We start from the raw sequence: 23,028 nt of genomic DNA, 5'->3' as shown, positions 1-23,028 counted from the left end.
CAGCATTAAAGCCAGAACCAACAGGATCCGGGACAGCTTCTTCCACCAGGCCATCAGACTGCTTAATTCATGCTGATACAATTGCATTTCTAAGTTATAGTGACTGTCGTGTTCTATTATAACTTACTAAAAATTGCATGTTGCACATTCAGACGGAGATGTGACATAAAGATTTTTACTCCTCATGTATGTGAAGGATGTAAGTAATAAAGTCAATTCAATTCAATTCACCCTCTCCACTATCTGTTCTGTCATTCTGGCTCCAATTCCCACTACAACTTCAGTTTAACCCAGCCTGTCTCCACCACACTAGCACCAGCAAGCCTTACCACTACGACATTAGTCCCCTTCTAGTTCTGGTACCCTAACTACTGAACCCACATCACCCCTTTGACTTTCCTCTGCCAGGTAACCCCCCCCCCCCCCCCACCTCCTCCAACAGTTTCTAAAGTGGTAGAACAGAGACCACAGAAAACCTACAGCACAATACAGGCCCTTCTGCCCACAAAGCTGTGCCGATCATGACCCTGGCTTAGGACTACCTGGGCTTCCCCATAGCCCTCTATTTTTCTAAGCTCCATGTAGCCATCCAGGAGTCTCTTAAAAGACCCTATTGTTTCTGCCTCCACCACCACCGCCAGCAGCCCATTCCATGCACTCACCACTCTCTGCATTAAAAAAAAAACTTACCCCTGATGTCTCCTCTATACCCACTTCCAAGCACCTTAGAACTATGCCCTCTCATGCTTGCCATTTCAGCACTGGGAAAAAGCATCTGATTATCCACATGATCAATGCCTCTCATTATCTCGTACACCTCTATCAGGTCACCTCTCATCCTCCATCGCTCCAAGGATAAAAGGCCGAGATCACTCAACTTATTCTCATAAACCATGCTCCCTAATCGACACAAAGTCCTTGTAAATTTCCTCTGCACCCTTTCTATGGTCTACCTGTTGTTGTGGGGGATGGCCACAAGAGTACTGTACTCTGCGATGGCTATTTAACCTCATTCCCCTTCCTGACTCTCACCCAGTTTCATGTGTCCTACACCTTGGGTGTAACTCACCTCTGTTCAATGTCATATCAATCACCCCTCCGACTGCTGATTAATGCAGAATTCATTCATTCCCAGCTCCAACTCCTTAAACTGGTGACACAACATGTGCACACTGAATGTTATATATGGAGGTTCTCATTTTAACAGCTAGCAAATCATGGCCAATAATCATTTTTATCTGCTCTGGGTTTGATTGACTTCATCTGCACTCTCACACAACCTATGTAGCAGGCCTGTAGTGGGTAATGAAGAATTTTCTCAACAGAGCATTTGAACACCGTCCATACGTGATTTGCTTGCTAACTGATGCTATAAAAAGTCATTTTTTTTCAAATATCGCTCCATTTCTTCCCATTTGCAAATTCTCCAGCAACTTTTGCATCACCACAATACACACAGGTAACACCAGTTTCTGTTTTGTATATAAATATTTCCCCTGAACCCTCCCCCAGGTGACTGACAGTGGTAAACTCATTGATGGCAATGTCAATGAATATGAAGGGAAGGCAGTAGTCTGTCCCATTGGAGTCTGGCACATTTGTGATGTGAAAGCTACTTGTTGCCCAGTGCAAAGGTGTTTGATATCATTATGTACCCAGACAGAGTGGGTCAAAACATGTTCTCACGGGTGGAAAAGTCCAGAACAAGAGGAGGTAGAACAAGCAAAACACACAAAATGCTGGATGAACTCAGCAGGGCAGGCAGCATCTATGGAAAAGAGTACTAATGCTGAGTTCCTCCAACAATTTGTGTGTGTTGTTTGGATTTTCAGCATCTGCAGATTTTCTCTTGTTTGTGATTGGAAGTAGAACAAAGGTGATTTTCTCACCTGGTGATGTAAAAGATTTTGTTCCCTTTCTCCGAGTTCCCAATCCTTGCACTTAGACAGCTGAAGCTCAGCTCTGTCTGAGAGATCTATCGGTTCCCATTCCCTCATCAGCCGGAAGCTCCCCGGGGCCCGTGGGGCTGATCGTGGGGCTGAGAGAGAGGGAAGAGAGCAGGACTGTCCCGGGATTGCGGGTCACGGTATCCGCATCTCACATCAATTGTCCTGAAGTCGGTATTAAAATCCCGCCCGGAGATTCTCTCTCACCTCTTGCCGATCCTCCCGAGGCCTTTGTGTATTGCGCGCATGGGTGATATTCGGGAAAAGCGCAATCCTGACGCCTGCGCATTTGATCGGTGCTTCAGCGACGGCTAAATTTCCAACTCCCGGCTTTATGGGTAATCAGGGCACCATTAAAAGTTTCCGCAAGCACCGCTTCCATGTCCACACCTCAGTTTTTTTTGTGTGTATAGAAAACTCAGCAGCTATTTTAACACAGAAAGCGGCTCCCATAAACAATATACTCAATAGAAACTGGTATTCCGTGTATCTAATACCGAAGTACAACCCTCTTAGGCAGAGTGGCGGGCAACTGGAGTCTCTGCCTGTGGTGGGAAACCCCACCGGTCACGTGATCCCATTTGCCCCCTTCCATTTGACCGCGGATGGGCAGCATCTGCGCGTATGTTTCCGAGGCCCCACCCTCCGGATGATGTAACACTGACGCCGCGCATGCTCACTGCATCCAGATGGGTGGTGTTTTCCTTTCCGCTCAGTGCTGAAGCCGATTCATCTGCGGCAGCGGGATCGGGAAAGGTCGGGATCGCTGTTTGCGGGCCGAAGTTTTCACTTTCCCATCGGTGAGTATTGAGCCCGATCCCGAGCAAGGAGATCTGATGTGGGCCGTGATCCCCGAACTGAGGGCCAGTTACTCATTTAGTACCCAGTTATTTGGGCTCGTCAGAAATGTGTCGACTTTACTTAATCTGCGTTGAACGATCCAAACCAGGATCCCAGGCTGTCTGTTTCCACAGAATTGAAATGGGAGTCCCGTCAGCCGGTCACGTGAGGCTGTTTACCGCAGATCTGCCCCGCCCTCCGCTTTGTGACGTAGGATCACGTGGTGTGCCAGCCGTAGGGGTGGTGTGTGAGTGGCAGATTCAGCTGTTGACTCTGTGAGGCTGGGTCCTGGTGTATCACAGTTTTTGATCCAAGTCAAATGGACCGGGGCTTCGAGCTGCCCGAGTTTATGAGGCGCTGAGTTCTGGGATCAGATCTTTGTTTCTGGGGTTCCTTTGGAAACAATGACTGCTGATCTGAGGAGAGACTCGAGGAAATCTGCAGATGCTGGAATTTCAAGCAACACACATAGAAGTTGCTGGTGAACACAGCAGGTCAGGCAGCATCTCTAGAAAGAGGTACAGTTAGGACAAGGGTCTCGGCCCGAAACGTCGACTGTACCTCTTCCTGGAGATGCTGCCTGACCTGTTGCGTTCACCAGCAACTTTTATGTGTGTTGCTTGTAACCTGAGGAGAGGATGCGTTCTCACTCCATCCTCACAGGTAGTGGCTGCTCTGTGTTTGCATCAGTAGAAATAAAATAGACCAGTGTTCAAACTGTGTTTGGAAATTGCCCCTCACTGTCACCTGTCTATCAGGCAGTGGAAATAAAACATAAACCCAAGATGCAGGAGATCTGCACTAAAAACTGAAAATGTGTGAGGCCATTCTGATAAAACGTTATTAACCTGAATCATTAAGTTTGTTCCTCTCCCCACAGCTGTTCCTTACCTGCTGAGTGTTTCTGGTAATTCCAGTTTTTTTATGAAACTCACTGGTTTATATTTCCTGAAATGAACCTGTTTTAAGCTGGGAATGGAAATGGCTCATTTTGACATAATAGAACAGTAAAGAAAGCACAACTTTTCCCTGGTACCAACTTGTCTGTTATTCCTGGAAATGTGTTTAGTACAGTTGTTGCTGACAAGGTTTACAAGAATAATCTCAGGAATGATCGGCTTTATGTATTGTCACGTACCCCGTGATGGGTTAAAGATCCAGCAGAAATGGAAAACACTTTGAAGTCCAGTATTGCTATTAACTAATATTATGTATTAGTAACTACACAATACAGTAATATAAATGCAGCTATGTCAAACAGGTTAGCAATGAATATATATATATATAGGAATATATAAAAACCAAGCTTCTTCAAGTCTAGGGGTAAATAGATCATCTTACAATGATGAGTAAAGTTCAGTTCAGTTCGTGGTATTGAGTTGAGTAGTGATGGAGAGAGAGAGAGGAAGAGATTTGAGTCTTCAGGTGAGCTGATGCTGTTGATCTTCCCGTTGTCTTCTGAAATCCTTTTGAAGTCACTGACTGTGACCACAACAAAGGGGGCCGTTCTTATGTGGTGGAATTATCAACCCACGCGAGGGTTGGACACACAAATAGCTCCCCACCGGTCACACCCTTTTCACACTGCAAGAGCCGCTGATCGATTCTCCAAAACCCACCTTTTCTATGGGCACAACAAAGCTCATTCAGTGTCCAAAACCATTGTGTCTGTAGGTCTATCATCTGACCTTCTATTTATCTCACCGCACTGAATACCAACTGCCTATCAAGTAGCTCCTCCCTTCTCCCTGTAAGAATACAGAAGCTGAGAGTGTCCCTGCAAAAGTGTAAACATGCTGCTGAAAAACCATAACATCATCTCAAAGCAGTCTTTGTCTCTCTCTCTCCTTCTTTCTCTCTCTTTTAACAAGGTGTCTGGTGTTGAATACCCCTCTATCTCTCTTTTCAAAAGCACAGTTCATAGGGGTAATTCAGGACCCCCGTCACAGTATGAGGAGCATTTGATGGTTCTGGGCCTGTGCTCAATGGAGTTCAGAGGGACGGTGGGGGTGCTGGGGGGATGTATGGTTAAGTAAACCTACCGACTGCTGAAAAGCCTGGATACAGTGGACATGGAGAGGATGTTTCCATTAGATATTAATCTGACAGCACAGTCTCAGAGTAAAGATGTTTCCCTTTAAAACTGAGGTGAGAGAATTTTTTTGGCAAAAAGCTGTCTGATGTGTGTACGGGTTTCAGGTTACCAACCATTCCCTCCTTTCCCAGGTGTGTACAATTATGTTTCCATCATTAAAGGCTTGGTCTCCTGCGAAAGTGCTGTAGCAGGCCACAAATTGCTCCCAATAGTTTGGTCCCGATTCCCCAGGCTTAGGTTTTTATTAAAGTACCTTAGTGATATCTACAGGTTGGTGGAGAGCCCTTTCCAATGCTTGAATTATCTGGTCTGTCTGTTCATTCTCATTATGGTTTCCCGCCTGTAACTCCTGATAGGTTTGGTATCTCAATTCTGCCTTCTATTTCCGCCCCTCATCAGCTGAGAGAATCATGCAGCAGAGACTGAATAAATCTTGCGGGGTCACATTGAACACTTGTATAGTACTGCGGACATACTGAGCAAACTGTGCTGGTCTTTCTTTTCTATGTGGGGCCTGATTCATGATCATTATCATTTCTTAAGGCTTCCAGGGTGCATACACAGGAATCACTGAGGGCTGTCCCTCCTCCTGCTCGTGGACTGGGCATCATTCGGGTCGGCAATTGTCTTTGTGGAGCCATTAACTCTGGGGTTTTATTGAATTCTTCCCTCCCTGTCTCAGTATAATCCTCGGTATTCCCTTTCTGGATCTCAGGGTATAGGGACCTCCCCTCCCCTGATGCCGCTGTTTTACCTGAGCCGCCACCGTATCTGAGTACTGGGAGAATTGGGGTTCGGGAGCACGGGTGCACGGGTCGGTATGCCAGACATGTGTTCGGGATCCCTTGTTTCCCTATCAGTTAGAACTTTAGACTGACGTTCCTGCCCTTCCCTCCTATGTAAGCCAGCCTTGGTTTGCTTACGTTGTTTTTCCTGCTCTCGTTTTCAACGCCCATCCACCATTCACACTCCGGTTTTAGCCTCTCCCAACCTTTGGCATTCCTTCTGCAGTACATACCTTTGTCCGTTTGTCACATGCATTATTCCTCCAACTTGCTAATAATATACTGTTCCTCTTTACATCTGCCTTTTCCTTCCATTCCCTTTTCAACAACTTCCACTTCTTTCCACAGTTCTTTTTCCATATCAAATTTACTGCTTTTTCTCATGAGGTAATATCCCACCACAGTCTGCTTGGCACTCCCGATATTGGGATCCTGTTTGTGACGCCGAATGTTGAAGTTAAATCTGAATAAAACTTGAGAGACCAGCTTCTTATCATCACCACAGTTTATTGTGTATTCTGCTGCAGGAGTTTGAGAGCCAGTTGTCAAAGGGAAGGCAGGTAAGCACTGCCACCAACTGACAAGAGGAATGAGTTAGTCAGGTTACAGCCATATATTTATACATAGTAAGCCGCATACCTTACTGTTGGTAGATGTTATTTGAACTGGTACAGCCACCATGTCTGTTGGTGCAAAACTTAATTAATTAGATAAGAGAGCTCATAAGGTTTTAGTTACAGAAGGATGTACCATCCAGTCCTTATCCGTTGTTCCCTTTGTAAGGCCCTGACTTAATTACAGACAGATGTTCATTCCTGTCCTTATCAGTGAGTCCTCCTCCCTTTACTCAAACGAGGGTACAATGTATAATGTTATCAACTAACGAAGGTACAATGTATAATGTTATCAGCTCTCAGTCTGTCTCTCTGCAAGCTGCAGAGAACTGGTAATGAGCCTGTCATAGCTAACTGCTGATGACAGAGTTTACTTCAGTTCAACATTCCTGTTCAGTCCCAATTATTCTTTTAGCCAGAGGTTACATAGGTTCGAAATGATTTTTTAATATATCCTCAATTCCTCAGGAGGATTCAGGGAAAATATTTATGTCCAATACAGAAACTAGTGTTACCTGTGTGTATTGTGGTGATACAAAAGTTGCTGGAGAATTCACAAGTGGGAAGAAGTGGAATGATATTTGGAAATCTGACTTTTTAAAGTGTAATTTAGCAAGCAAACCACAGATGGACAATGTGCAAAAGCTCTGGTGAGAAAATACTTCATCACCGGTTACAGGCCTGCTACATAGTTTGTGTGAGAGTGCAGATGAACTCGATCGAACCCAGAGGAGATCAAAGTTCCTATCGACAGTGATTTGCCAGCTGTTAAAATGAATACCTCTCTATATAAAATTCACTGCACATGTTGTCACTGGGTAAAAAAATGCACGGTACAAGATTTATGTATACGCTGGTCATTAAAAAATTAGAGGGGACATTGGTGGGAAGGTGGGGAAACCTCCAGTGTCCCTGATGCCCTCACCTACAAGATGTGCATCCAGCTGCAGCTTGTAACCCTGTACTTTAAAGAGTTGGAACTTGAAATGAATGAATTCTGGATCATCCAGGAGTTGGAGGGGGTGATAAATATGACATGAAGAGAGGTGAGTTGCACCCAAGGTGCAGGACACAGGAAACTGGGTGAGAGTCAGGAAGCGGAATGAGGTTAAATAGCCATTGCAGAGTACTCTTGTTGCTATCCCACACAACAACAGGTAGACCACTTTTGAAGCTTTTGGGGAGATTACCTGGCAGAAAAAATTCAAAGAGAGGACAGCGGATTCGTTAGTTAGGGGAACAGAACGAGAGGGGACTAATACCCTAGTGGTTAGCCTTGCTAGTGTTAGTGGGGGGGAGGAGGGGTGATGTGGTTAAAATAGTTGTAGGAGGAATGGGAGCCAGAATGACAGAACAGATAGTGGAGAGGGTGAATTCAATTGACTTTATTACATACATCCTTCATATACATGATGAGTAGAAATCTTTACGTTATGTCTCCGTCTAAATGTGTAATTTAGAGTCATTTATAATAAATAGTTTTTTCATAGGACATTCAATATAACATAGAAATGCAATTGTATCAGCATGAATTAATCAGACTGATGGCCTGGTGGAAGATGATGTCCCGGAGCTTGTTGGTCCTTTTGCTGTGGTACTGTTTCCTGGATGGTAGCAGCAGGAACAGTTTGTGGTTGTGGTGAATTGGGTCCCCAATATCCTTCGGGCCCTTTTTACACCCCTGTCTCTGTAAAAGTTCTGAATAGTGGGAAGTTCACATTTACAGATTCGCTGGGCTGTCCGCACCACTCTCTGCAGGGTCCTACGATTAAGGGAAGTCCAGTTCCCATACCAGGCAGTGATGCAGCCAGTCAGGATGCTCTCAACTGTATCCCTTTAGAAGGTTCTCAGGATTTGGGGCCCAATCCCAGACTTCTTCAACCATCTGATGTGAAAGAGGTGTTGCTGTGCTCTTTTCAAAACACAGCCATGTGAAATCCTCGGTGATGTTTATGCCGAGGAATTTAAAGCTGTTCACCCTCTCAACCCCAGATCCATTGATGTCAGTAAGAGTTACCCTGTCTCCAGTCCTCCTGTCGTCCACAATCAGCTCCTTTGTTTTTGTGACAATGAGGGAGAGGTTGTTTTCTTGACACCAGTCAGATGTTGTTCAGACCTCAGACAGGGTCAGCAATCAAATGGCTGAGCATGGTGCGATGAATGTGCTGAGCTGAATATATCATAATGCAAGAAGCATCATAGGAAAGCCAGATGAGCTCAGGACAGGGAATTATGATATTGTAGCCATCATTGGGATTTGGTTGCACCCAACAGTCTGAGGGATTGAAAGGAACAAATTTGTAGAGAGTTCGCAGACCATGCCAAGAAACAAAGGTTGATTCAGTAAGTTATTTTAACTTTCTATATTTTGACTGGGACTCCCATACTGTAAAAGGACTAGATGGTTTTGAGTTTGTCAAATGTGCCCTTAATCAGTTTGTAGAATTCTCGATGTAGAAATGTGCAATAAGCTGTTAGGAAATGATCCAGGGCTGGTGACAGAAATTATTGATCATAATGCCATGAGATTCAAAGCAAATATGGAAAAAGAGAGGTCTGGATCACAGGTTGAGATTCTAAATTGGATGGTATCAAAGGATCTGACAAGTGTGGTTTGGGATAGGCTGTTTTTTGGCCAAGGAATACTTGGTATTTGGGAGGACTTCAGAAGTGAAATTTTGAGGGTGTAGCATTTGTATGGGCCTGCCAAATTAAAAGTTGAAAGGTAACTGGCGCAGGGAACCTTGGTTTTCAAGAGATATTGATGCCCTGGATATTTTGTTCCTCTAAATGCCTAAGACTGTTAGTCAATGCCGAAAAAACATTTAAGCTGTCTAATGCAACTACCTGCACCGGGACCATCGCCCTCCATACCCCCACCATCCAGGTACCTATCAAACTTCTTTTAAATGGTGAAACCGAGCTCATATTCACCACTTGTGCTGGCATCTCATTCCACACTCTCACGACCATTTCAACAAAGAGCTTTTCCACATGTTCCCGTTAAATTTTCACCTTTCCCACTTACCCATGACCTCTGGTTGTCATCCCACCCAACCTCAGTGGAAAAAGCCTGCTTGCATTTACCCTATCTATACCCTCATAATTTTGTATACTTCTAACAAATCCTCAAAGCAATGTATAATTTCCTTGTTTATGTTTAGAGCCTTTTTCAGGTGTATAAGATGATAAGGGGCATTGATCGTGTGGATAGCTAGAGGTTTTTCCCCAGGGCTGAAATGGCTAACACGAGGGGGCATAGTTGTAAGCTGCTTGGAAATAGATACCAAGGGGATGTCAGTGGTAAGTTTTTTTACACAGAGAGTGGTGGGTGTGTGGAATGCACTGCCAGCTATTTGTGTGAGAGTGTTTCAATTACTGTGGGGCCAGACACCCATGAAGCTCACTGAGAACAGGGAATAATACCAATGGAGAGAGTCAAACTGAGCCAGGTCACAGATTGGAGATGACAGAAATGCCCCATTCTTATAGAGATAGGAAGACCATCAGAGAATTTGATGGTCATTCCAGATACCAGCACTGTGCGCAGTTAGCAGATGATTTCTGTCTCCAACTTGGGTTGAACTTCACTGTAACAGTGTGATGTCAGATCACACCTTGACAACTCAAGTGATCTCATCTGAAATGTTGTCCTTCACCCACTGATGGATTTTGTAAATCTTTTTACAGGTTAAACACGACAAGGAATTTGTCTATGGGAATCTTGAACCCAACACGCCAGTTTTGCTGTCTCTGTCCAGATATTTATGAAGTGGAGCAAGGGATTCACTCAATCATCCTTCCTGCTCAGATGTGGGGAGGGATTCACTCAATCATCTGACCGACTGACATGCTCGTCATTTTACACGGGGGGGAACCCGTTCATCTTGCTCAGACAGTGGGAATCAATTCAGTCAGTCATTTCAACTGAAGGTACATAAGCAAGTTTGCACTGGGACAAGGCCATTCACCTCTTCTGTGTGTGAGAAGGGATTCAGTCGGTCTTCCCACCTGTCGACACACCAGTCAGATCACACTGGGCAGAGGCTGTTCATCTGCTGAATTTCTGGGGAAGAATTCGCTCAGTCATCTGACCTAATGGCTCACCCGCGAGTTCACACCAGGGAGCGACCATTCACATGCTCAGACTGTGGGAAGGGATTCACTTGGTCATCTCAACTGAAGGTACATCAGCAAGTTCACACTGGAGAGAGGTTGTTCACTTGCTCAGACTGCGGGAGGGGATTCACTCGGTCATCCGACCTACTGGTACACAAGTCAGTTCACACTGGGGAGTGGCCATTCACCTGCGCAGACTGTGGGCAGGGATTCAGATCGTCATCTGAACTGAAGGTACATCAGCGAGTTCACACTGGAGAGAGGCCATTCACCTGCTCAGACTGCGGGAAAGGATTCACTCAGTCATCTCGACTTAAGGTACATCAGCGAGTTCACACTGGGGAGAGGCCGTTCACCTGCTCAGACTGTGGGAAGGGATTCACTTGCTCATCCCAACTGAAGGTACATCAGCGAGTTCACACTGGAGAGAGGCCATTCACCTGCTCAGACTGCGGGAAGGGATTCACTCAGTCACCTCATCTGAAGGTACATCAGCGAGTTCACACTGGGGAGTGGCTGTTCACCTGCTCAGACTGTGGAAAGGGATTCACTTGCTCATCCCAACTGAAGGTACATCAGCGAGTTCACACTGGGGAAAGGCCATTCACCTGCTTAGTGTGTGGGAAGGGATTCATTCTGTCATCTTCCCTACTGACACACCAGTCAGTTCACACTGGAGAGAGGCCATTCACCTGCTCAGACTGTGGGAAGGGATTCACTAAGTCATCTAATCTGAAGGATCATCAGAGAGTTCACACTGGAGAGAGGCCGTTCACCTGCTCAGACTGTGGGAAGAGGTTCATTCAGTCATCTAAACTGAAGGTACATCAGAGAGTTCACACTGGAGAGAGGCCGTTCACCTGCTCAGTTTGTGGGAAAGGATTCACTCAGTCATCCGGGCTACAAACACACCAGTCAGTTCACACTAGGGTGTGGCCATTAACCTGCTCAGACTGTGGGAAAGGATTCACTTTGTCATCTCAACTTAAGGTACATCAGCAAGTCCACCATGGGGACAGTCCGTTTACCTCCTCAGACTGTGGGAATGGATTCACTCAGTCATCTAATCTGAAGGAACATCAGCGAGTTCACTCTGGGGAAAGGTCGTTCTCCTGCTCAGACTGTGGGAAGGGATTGACTCAGTCATCTAACCTTGTAATACAATACCAGGGTCACACTGGGAGAAATTTTCAATAAGCTGCATGCTGCATATTTATCCATCACCATTGCTGAATGCAATTTCGAGCGTGACTGTCAGTGCTGAACTCTGCAATTATTGCTGCTGCTCACCACACCCAGTTCTGCACCCTGGTCACTGGGCATGGGAGGAGTTTCTTCTGCTGCATATTCACCTTTAATGGGACTGGAGTTTAATATTCTGGATAAGAGACCAATAAATCAGTCCTATTTTAAACACTCTCTATGGTACTTAGTGAATTTATAACACATTTAGTGTACAGTAGAGAGTCAACTCAGGCCGGCTGGACCCTGCCAGTGATTCAGTTCCACAACAGTCCTTTTAAACCCTCCCCTGTTGTTCATCTCTCACTCTCCCTGTGGGATAGGTTCCAGTCACCACTCTGTGGGTGAAGAGGTTTCCCTTGAACTTCCTGCAGACTGAAGAAGTCGAGGAGAAGGGAATCAGCAGTGGGGCGTGGCAACGAATGACTGAGTAGCAACATTTGGAAGCTGATTGACAGAGAAAATCTTTCGGTTGTCTGACTGATGACACAAACAATACCTGTGGTGAGGTGCTCCACTGGTCGAGGAACATGTGTGTGTTGGGGAAGGTTTTATCTATTGACTGTTGTGATTTTTTTTTTCACGTGTGTTATTTCTCTTCCTCCTTCTATCCAAGGTAGTGTTAATCTAAGTGGGTTTGAGTGTAAATAGACTTTTCTAAACTTTTCTAAAGTTCTTATTTATCTTTGTAAATTTTACTGATTGAAATGGGACAAAGATATTTTTATATAAAAAAGCTAATGTCGGTATTGATGAAAGTGTTTATTGCCTTTGTTGTATTTGTTAACTATTGAGCTCTGTTTGGCAGGGTTTTTTTAAGCCTTGAACTAAATTTTGTCAAAGGTTTTCACAATTTCACACTACTTTCTATTTTCTTTGCTTGTTGATATTCCAGACACGTGGGTATCAAGAGTCCCAATGAAGGGTCTTGGCCTGAAATGTTAATTCCCATCCATAGATTCTGCCTGACATGCTGAGGTCCTCCAGCACTTTGTGTGTAGTTCTCTAGATTTCTAGCATCTGCAGGTCCTCTCGTTTCCCAGATACTTATATGCTTCTTGAAAGAACAAGCCAAGAACAAGCTGGTAGTGGTGTTGTGTGGATCTGTTGGTAAAATATTAAATAGAATTGTGAAAAGACGTGGCATAGAGTTGGAATGTGCAGCATCTGTGGGTAGAATTAAGGAACAGCAAATGTAATAAAAAATCCCTGATGGGACTTGTATAGAGACCTCCAAACAGTAGTAAGTATGTGGTCCACAAATTACAATAAGAGATAGAAAATGTGTGCCAAAAGGGCAATGTTACAATAGTCCTGGGGGATTGTCATGCAGGTGACTAGGAGAATTAGGATGGTGTTGGTCTCAAGAGCAGGAATTCCTAGAATGCCTACAAGATGCTTTTTTAGAGCTGTTGGTGGTTGAGCCCACTTGGGGATCAGCTATTCTGGACTGGGTGTTTTAATGAAGCGGAATTAATTAGGTCACTTAAGTTCAAAGAACCCTTAGGGGAAGTGATCTTAATATGATCAAATTCACCCTGACATTAGAGAAGGAGAAGCTAAAGTCCGATGTGGAATAAAGAGAATTACAGAGGCATGAGAGAAAAAATGGTCAAAATAGATTTGAAAAGAACGTGGGCAGGGATGAAAACAGAGCAGCAATGGGAGGAATTTCTGGAAGCAATTCGGAAGGCACAGGATATATACAGTGGCATGCAAAAGACACATCACAAAGAGGAAGTAGTATTCCAAATGTAAGGTGACAAAACCGTGGCTGATAAGGGAAATCAAAAACAACATAAAAACCAAAGAGAGGGCATAGAGCAAAAATTACTCAGAAGTTAGAGGATTGGGAAGCTTTTAAAAACAAACAGAATGCAACTAAAATAATTAAGAAGGAAAAGATGGAATACATAGGTGAGTTAGCCAGTAATATTAAAGAGGATACCAAATTTTTCTTCGGGTAGATATAGTGTAAAAGAGAGGTGGAAGTGGATATCGGACCACTGAAAAATGATGCTGGAGAGGTAGTAATGGGGTGGGGGTGCAAGGTGATGGCAGGTGAACTGAATAAGTATTGTACATCACTCTTGTCTGTCAAAGACTCTGGCAGGAATATGGAAGTCCCAGATGTCAGTGATCAGAATGTGTAAAGTTACTTTAGTCAGGAGAAGGTTCTTGGGAAACAGAAGGTCTGAAGGTAAATAGATCACCTGGACCAGATGGTGAACACGGCAGAGATCTGAAAGAGGTGGCTGAAGAGATGTGGAGGCAATAGCAATCATGTTTCGAGAATCGTTAAGGAAATTATATCCTCGTAAGTTTTTTCCTTCACTACTCCCCCTCTCCCAGCTTCACCGATCACCTTCCACTTCTTCCACCCCTCTCACCCCCACACTCTTCATCTGACGTCTCAGCTTTTATCCCCCAGTCCTGGTGAAGGGTCTCGGCCCGAAACATCGACTGTTTACTCTGTCCCATATATGCTGCCTGGCCTTCTAGGTTCCTCCAGCATTTTGTGTATGTGTTGCTTGGATTCCCAGCATCCACAGATTTTCTTCTGTTTCTGATAAAAACAAAAGCGGGGTCATATAATACAGCAAGAAAATGGTGGGAAGTTAGAGGATTGGAAAGCTTTTACATAACCAACAGGAGACAACTGAAAAAAAAACACAGGAGAGACAAGATGAAAAATGAAGGTAAGTGAGCCAATGATATCAAGTTGTTCAGATATATAAAGAGTAAAAGAGAGGCAAGAGTTGATATTGTACCGCTGGAAGATGATGCTGCTGAGTCAGTAATAGTTAAGAAATAGCGGCTGAGTGTAATAAGTATTCTGTGTCAATCTTCACTGTGTAAGACACTAGCATTATAAGACCATAAGACATAGGAGCAGAATTAGGCCATTCAGCCCCATCGAGTCTGCTCTGCCGTTCTATCATGTCTGATCCCGGTCCTCACTCAACCCCATGCACCTGTCTCCTCGACATCTCCTGTAATGCCCTGACTGATCAGCAAACTACTAGCTTCTGCCTTAAATGTACCCACAGACTTGGCCCCCACCGCCGTCTGTGTCAGAGAATTCCACAGATTCACTGCTCTCTGACTAAATAAAATCCTCCTTAACTACTCTAAAAGGTGGCTCCTCAGTTTTGAGGCTGTGCCCTCTGTTATGGCTACACCCACCATACAAAAAGTCCTTTCCTCATCCACCCTATCCAGACCTTTCCACATTCGGTGGGTTTCAGTGAGATTTACCCCCCATCATCTGCACTTATTAAACATGTGTCAGTGCAGGAGTACAGGCCCAAGGCTGGCAAATGCTCCTCATATCTTAACCCCTTCATTCCCGGAATCATCTTCTTGAACATCCACTGGACTCTCTCCAACGACAACACACCTTTTCTGAGATATGGGTCCCAAATATTCTAAGTGCAGCCTTAGTCGTGTCTGGTAAAGTACCAGCAGTATCTCCTTGCTTATATCTTCTACTTCACTTTCAATAAATGCCAGCATTGCATTTGCCTTCTTTACCACAGACTCCACCTGTAAATTAACCTTCTGGGAGTCTTGCCCGAGGTCTCCTATTTCCTTCTGTACTTCTATTGTTTGAACCTTCTCCCCAATCATATAATAGTTCACTATTGTTCCCTTTGCCAAAATGCATTATCCAATATTGTATTTCATCTGCCACCTTTTTGCCCATTCTTCAAATTTGTCTGTGTCCTCCTGCAATCGCATTGCTTCCTCAGCACTACCAACGCCTCCACCTATCTCTGTACCATCTGCAAACCTTGCCACAAAGCCATCAATTCCATTATCCAAATGATTGACAAACAATGTGAAAAGTAGCGGACTGAATACTGACCCCTGAAGACCACTAGTCACTGCTAGCCAAACAGAAAAGGCTCCTTTTATTCCCACTCTTGGCTGTCAGCCATTCCTCTATCCATGCCAGTATTTCTTCTGATTGTTATCCTGTTAAGCAGTTTCATGTGTGACACCTTATCAGATGCCTTCTGAACATCCAAGTAAATGATATACACTGTCTCTCATTTGTCCATCCTGCTTATGACTTCCTCAAAGAACTTTAACAGATTTCTCTCGCAAGATTTCCCTGTACAGACGCTATGCTGGCTTTGACTTATTATATCATTAGTCTCCTAGTACCCCGAAACCTCATCTGTTATAATAGACTCCAACACTTTCCCAGCCAGAGGTTAGTCTAACTGGACTATAATTTGCTTTCTTTTGCCTTCCTCCCTTCTCAAAGAGTGGATTGACATTTGCAATCTTCCTGTCCTCTGGGACCATGCCAGAGTCAAGTGATTCTTGACAGGTCATGACCAATGCATCTGTTATCTCTTCAGCAACCTCTCTCAGGACTCTGGGATGTAGTCCATCTGATCCAGTTGACTTATCCACTTTAAGAACCTGAGTTTGCCTAGCACGTTTTCCTTTGTAATAGCAATGGCACTCACTCCTGCTCCCTGACACTCACGGATCTCTGGCACACTGCTAGTGTCTTCCACAGAGAAGATGGATGTAAGGTACCTATCAAGTTCATCTACCATCTCTTCCCCATTTCTATCTCATGAGCATCATTTTCCAGTGGCCCAATATAAACTCTCACCTCCCTTTCACAATTTTATAATGGTTTATATTTTTGTCTAGTTTGCTCTCATATTTCATCTTTCCCCTTCAAATAGCTTTTTGTTTAGTTGCTTGTTGTTGGATTTTAAAAGCTACCCAATTATCTAACTTCCGAATCACTTTTTCTACCTTATATGCACTTTCCTTGGCTTTTTTTTACAGTCCTTATCTTCCTTTGTCAGCCACGGTAGCCTAGCCCCGCTGTTTGAGAACTACTTCTGCGGGACATATCTGTTCGGTACATTATGAACTATTCCCAGAAACGTCAGCCATTTCTGCTCTGGCGTCATCCCCACCAGTATCCTTCTGCAATCCACCTGGAGAATCACCTCTCTCATGCCTGTGTAATTCCCTTTGTTCCATTGTGACACTACGCATGTGACCTATGCTTCTCCCTCACAAATTGCAGTAGGAATTCAATCATATTATAATCACTGCCTTCTAATGGTTCCTTCACATTAACCTCCCTAATAAGATCTGGGTCATTACACGACACCCAATCTAAGATAACAGTTCCCCGAGTAGGCTCAACCATCAGCTGCTCTAAAAACCCATTTCATAAGCACTCAATACATTCCCTCTCTTGCAATCTCACACAAATCTGACTTTCCCAATCCTCCTGCAGATTGAAGTCAATTGTATCATTAAATTTAATACATAAATGCCTAACATTCAGGAGTATCTGGGGCAGAAGTGAGGATACATGCTTTTACCAAGGACAGAAGGTGTTTTGGAATCTGAAAGGCCTGAAGGTAGGTAAGACTCCTGGACCAGAACGTGAACACCCCAGGGTTCAGAAAGAGGTAGCTGAAGAGATTATGAAGGCATTAGAGTCATAGAACACCACAACACAGGAAAATGCCATTCGGCCAATCTAGTCTGTGCCAAAGCTGCCGAGTTTCAACAACTTCCATCCGGACCATGGCCCTCCATATCCTTCTCATCCATGGCCCAAAGCAAACTTCTCTTAAAGGTTGAAATCGACCCTACCATTTGCTCTGGCAGCTCGTTGCACACTCTCCCCGCCTCTGAACAAATAATTTCCCCCTTAGTTTTCTCTTAAAGTAATGAGTAATTATCTATACGAATTACTAGATTTTGGAACAGTTCTGGCAGACCAGAAAGTTGCAAATGTCACTCCACTCATTAAGAAGAGCGGGAGGAAGAAGAAAGAAAATTATAGGTCTGTTAGTCTGATCTCAGTGGTCAGGAATATGTTTGAGTCTATTAAGTGTGAAATTTTTGGGCACTGTAATTGGGGACGAATGATGATGGCAGTTATATACAGGACAAGGTCAGCAAGATTCCTTTAGGGGAAATCATGTCTGACAAATCTCTTGGAATACTTTGAGGAAATAACAGGCAAGATAGATAAAGCAGAGACGGCGCATGTTGGTTGCTCAGACTTTCAGATGATCTTTAACAAGGTACCCCATGCAAGGCTTATTGAGAAAGTAAGGAGGCAGGGGATCCAACAGGACATTGCTTTGTGGACTCAGAACTAGCTTGCCCACAGAAGACAAAGAGTGGTTGTAGATGGGTCATATTCTGCATGGAGGTTGATGACCAGTGGTGTGACTCAGGGATCTGTTCTGGGACCCCAAATCTTCGGGATTTTTATAAATGACCTGGATGAGCAAGTGGAGGGATGAGTTAGTAAATTTACTGATAACACAAAGGTTGGGGGTGTTGTGGATAGTGTGGAGGAGTCAGAGGTTAAAGCTGGATATTGATAGGATGCAAAGCTGGGCTGAGAAGTGGTAAATGGAGTTCAACACAAATAAATGTGAGATAGTTCATTTTGTTAGGCCAAATATGATGGCAGAATATAGTATTAATGGTAAGACTCTTGGCAATGTGGAGGATCACAGGGATCTTGACGCCGAGTCCATAGGACACTCAAAGCTGCTATGCACATTGACTCTGTGGTAAAGAAGACGTACAGTGCATTGGCCTTCTGTGGGATTGAATTTAGGAGCCGAAAGGTAATGTTGGAGGTTTATAGGATCCTGAATAGACCCCACTTGGAGTTCTGTGCTCAGTTCTGGTCACCTCACTACAGGAATGATGTGGAAACCATAGAAAGGGTGCAAGGATGTTGCCTGGATTGGGGAGCATGCCTAATGGGAATAGGTTGAGTGACCTCTGCCTTTTCACCTTGGAGCGACAGAGGATGAGAAGTGACCTGATAGAGGTGTATAAAATGAGAAGCATTGATCGTGTGGAGAGACAGGCTTTTCCGAGGGCTGAAATGGCTGTCTCAAGAGGACACAGGTTTAAGCTGGAGGATGAGAGGTGACCTGATAGGGGTGTACAAGATGATGAGAGGCATTGATCTTGTAGATTGTCAGAGGCTTTTCCGAGTGCTGAAATGGCTGCCACAAGAGGACACAGGTTTAAGGTGCTGGGGAGCAGGTACAGAGGAGATTGTCAGGGGTAAGTTTTTTACACAGAGACTGGTGAGTGCATGGAATGGGCTGCCAGCAACGGTGGTGGAGACGGATACAATGGGGTCTTTTAAGAGACTCCTGGGCATGGAGTTTAGAAAAATAGAGGGTAGCCCCAGGTGATTTCTAAAATAAGGACATGTTCGGCACAGCGTTACGGGCAAAAGGGCCTCTATTCTGCTGTAGTTTTTCTATGTTTCTAATTTCTATTCATATTTCTCTGTCCTCACTGACAGGAACACTGAAACAGCAGGATGTGGCCATTCAGCCCCTCTAACCATCAACAAGATGACGGCGCCCCTCCCATCTCAGCCATGTGTTTCTGTCCGATCCTCATTTCCTCGATTCCTTCAGTCTCCTCACATTTGCCCGTCTCTGTTTTATGTGAGGACGATCACTGAGTCTTCACCGCCCTCTGTGGTGGGGATTTACAGACACTCACCACCCTCGGAGTGGAGACATTTCCCCTCATCTCAGTCCCAGACAGTCCACCCCCTTTTTCAGAGACTGGGATCCCTGGTTCAACCGGTAATGATGTTGTGCATTTCAATGTGTTCACCCCTCGGTCCTCGATTCTCGAAATGAAAGGGTTATCACATTTGATCTTTCTTCATATGATGACCCCACCACTCCAGGGATCAGTCTGGTAAATCTTCATTGCACTCTCTATAACAAATACTCTCTAACTCTTTGTTAATCCTCTATGGAATTAATTTCCATCTTCTGCAGCCCCGTGTTGCCCCAACCACTCACCTCCCACCCCTGTCACTATTTCCACCTTCCCACCTCCCCCTCACCTGGACCCACCTCTCACTCCCCAGCTCTTGCCCCATCCCCACCCCTCACCTCTTTTCTCGGACTATTTCCCGTCCACTCTCAGTCCAGAGGGAGGGTCTCGGCCCGAAATGTTGACGGTCCATTTCCCTCCACAGATGCTGCCCGACCCACTGAGTTCCTCCGGCAGTTTGTTCTTTGGTCTGTATAACCCGTGTTAGTGTGGGGAGCGGGATTTTACACCATATTCCCGGTACAATCTCAACAAAACACAAATAATTGTCACTTTGCCCGGACCATCGGCCCCGCTCGCAGGGCAACAGTCTGCCGGTGTTTGCCCCCCAATGTGGTGAATCGCCACCACCGTGGGCTCAGACATTTCCACAGATGAGCCCCTCCTGTCCCCACCGGGACAAACATCCTGTCCGCCCCCTCTCTCACCGTCTTCATCCTCTCCCTCCCCGGGGAACCGGCATCAAACCGACGGGCCGAGCGGTCTCCTCCTACCTCTCAGCGATACATCAGACTCCGGCCGCAGGAGACGCTTCACAAACGCCCCAACTTCCCTCGGAGGGAAATGGAAATAAATCAGAAAGCGGACATTTACTTTGGGGTTTGTTCCTCTTTGAGAAGAGATGCCAGCGGGGTAACGCCCTCTCGCCTGGTCCGCCTCCGCTATTGGGCGTAAACAGTGATTGACATCGCCTCGGGCCAATGACTACAGCGCAGCGGAGGTTGTGGGTGGAGGGGTCTCGTGGTCGGTAGCTCCGCCGTTCAACTGTTTCAGCGCGAGCAGAGCAGCGCGTGTGTGACGTCAGTTACGCGCGAGGGGAAACCATGTGTGACGTCACCTGGGTGGGGGTGTGCGTGTATTTAAAAGCACCTGAATGGATATTTCTTATGATTTCAGTGGGAAACAACATTAATCACGGGTTTCATCACTGAATCCAGTGTTGTGAGATGTAAAGTCCCTGTTATGTGTCCGGCTGTGCCGTGTTGTTGGTGGAGTGGGCAGCGTGGTGTTTGTGTCGATTCGGGTCACAACACCAGAATTGCCAGCGGGGTCCACACACAGTGTATTAGTGACCAGAAAACCTCCCGTCCCTGCAGTCTCTGTCTCCTGGTAAACTCAACACCCTGACAATGTGGACCATAGACACCCCTTCCTCTCAGAGTCAGGGAATCATTCAGACAGCTGATCAAAGAGAGGAATTATATTTATTGGTCATTAAAGTTCATTGTGGATTATCGATACCCCTTCCTCACCCGCCCCGTTTTTGTTCCGATATTTCCCCCCTTCCTTCTCATTCCTGAAGGAGGGTTCAACTGGAAACGTTGACTGTCCATAGATGCTGCCCGGCCTGCCGAGTTCCGCCAGCATTTTGTTTGTGTTGCTCTGGATTTCCAGCATCTGCAGACTGGTGGTGCCGCGGCGAACCTCCTGCAAAGCGCAGACTCGGTGCAGACCCCAGCCGTCGCCGGTGGTCCGCCTGTACGGGCGGCGGTGAGGAAGGGACTGATCTCGGGTTTGTGTAAATCGAGGGCCGGTTGCAGTGGGAAATGTTCGAGTACAAGCTCTGCCTGACAGCCAGAGGCTCCGGGCTCTGCGGTCTTGCAGCCCCGGTTTTATTTTGCGCTGAGCTGGGATTGTGGAATCAGTTAGTTGTGGGTCCCCTAGCTGGAAGGGTGGATGTGGGTGAAGGGGATCTGACTACGTGTACGGGTGGTGTGGGCTGAATGGTGGGAAGGATATGAATGAAATTTTATTTTTTGGTCAGTACAAACAACAAAAAACATCATTCTCAACGATGATTTCATAAAACAACAAAACCATAGATATTCTTTAACACAAACCGAAAGGTGAAGCTGAAGCTACAGCTTATTACACCTACCCCTCTTACTTATACAAAAACATATTTGGTGTCAATCTTCACATCAAAATGAAAACATTGATAATCTTTTAACATAAAATCCAGTTCCAAATATCATTAATTTACATTACTCCCGTTTATTTTAAATCATGTGTTTTATATTTGTTCATTAAATTATTCTGATATATTTTTAAAAACTTTTTTAAGTGTGGCGCATGTTTTTAAATTCTCACTACAACTGTTCCATAGATCCAGCCCTCTGACTGAAATACAATGATTTTTTTACATTTGTTCTTATCCTCTGTTTTTGAAATATACACGTTCCTCTCAAATCATGTTGACTTTCTCTCATTTTAAACCAGGGGTCACCAATCTTTTTCACATTGCGGACCGGTTTAATATTAACAATATTCTTGCAGACCGGCCGACGAGGGTGGGGTTGGGTGGTGTTAATCACGACCAGAATACAGGTGATAAGTCAACTATAAGTCACTTATAAGTGGCTAATACATTCAATTTCGTTTCTAAAAGGGTTTATGTAATGAATTTATTTTTAAACACACAGCACATATTTTCCTTGCATGAATATAGTGATAACTCAACTATAAGTCACTTCTAAGTCAATAGCGTCATAACATTTTAAGTAACGCTTGGATATTAAACACACAGCACATATTTTCCTCGTATGAACATATAAAATCATTGCAACACACCAATATCGCTGAATCAGTGGGAGCCCTGGGCTTGTTTTCCTGCAACAAGACTGTCCCATCGAGGGGTGATGGGAGACAGCGATACTCGAAGGGAGTTCCTTATGTCCAGTCTATTCTGCAATTTAGTTTTCGTTGCATTCATTGCAGAAAACCCCGCTTCACAGAGACATGATGTCGGAAATGGAAGCAACGTTTTCAGTGCTTTTGTGGCTATCTCAGGATATTCAGCCTTGACTTTGATCCAGAATGCCGGCAGAGATGTTATGTCAAACATACTTTTCAGCCCACTGTCACTTGCAAGCTCGAGGAGTTGATCTTCTTCCCGCGCTGACATGGATGATTCACTGGGAACATTCACAAATGGGTCACGGACCCATTCCTTTGCACGTCTCGGGTCATTTGCGGTTGGGAAGTAACACTCGAATTCTGTCGCCAGCGAAGATAGGTGATCGCGCACCAGCTGTGAGAGGGACAGTGCAGCCTCAGTCTCTCCCAAAATCCCAGCTAATGTTGGGAACATGTCAAATATGCCCCTGTCCACTCGCCGTCCCCACAATTCCAGTTTGGCTTTGAAAGCAGACACTTTATCTGCCAACTTGAAGACAGTTGTCATTCTCCCCTGAAGTGACAAATTGAGTTCATTGAGCAGGTTGAAGATGTCACACAGATAAGCGAGTTTTGCGCTCCACTCCTCGTCACTGAAGTGTGCTGCCAGTGGTGACTTTTTTTTCCTGAAAGAAATCTCTGTAGCGGCTCTCTTAACTCAAAAACCCTGGCCAGGGCTCTCCCTCTTGATAGCCACCTGACTTTAGTGTGTAAGAGAAGGCGTTTGTGTTCTGCATCCATTTCCTCGCAAAGCTGCTCAAACAGACGCGAGTTAAGGGCTTTTGCTTTGATGTGATTGATAACTTCAACAACGTCACTCAATA

General features: G+C 45.0%; 2 protein-coding genes across 2 annotated transcripts in view; one reads left to right on the top strand and one right to left on the bottom strand.

The window, feature by feature from the left end:
• The window catches only part of LOC140206719 (uncharacterized), a 107,611-nt gene extending 104,997 nt beyond the window's left edge, over positions 1–2,614 (bottom strand). Inside the window, exon 1 of the mRNA XM_072274901.1 lies at positions 2,154–2,614. The gene's annotated coding sequence lies outside the window, so the exon portion shown is untranslated. The remainder of the gene's footprint in view (positions 1–2,153) is intronic.
• Positions 2,615–2,636: 22 nt separating this feature from the next.
• Positions 2,637–12,412, top strand: LOC140206712 (uncharacterized). Its single transcript, XM_072274882.1, has 2 exons — positions 2,637–2,746; positions 9,971–12,412. Exon 2 carries the CDS (start codon positions 10,379–10,381, stop codon positions 11,594–11,596), a length of 1,218 nt encoding a protein of 405 aa, XP_072130983.1. The 5' UTR covers positions 2,637–2,746; positions 9,971–10,378; the 3' UTR covers positions 11,597–12,412.
• Positions 12,413–23,028: the final 10,616 nt, after the last annotated feature.

This window comes from Mobula birostris, chromosome 13, assembly GCF_030028105.1.
Source record: "Mobula birostris isolate sMobBir1 chromosome 13, sMobBir1.hap1, whole genome shotgun sequence".
In the NCBI taxonomy this organism is placed as follows: Eukaryota; Metazoa; Chordata; class Chondrichthyes; order Myliobatiformes; family Myliobatidae; genus Mobula; species Mobula birostris.
This window is presented reverse-complemented; position numbering and strand designations above follow the sequence as displayed.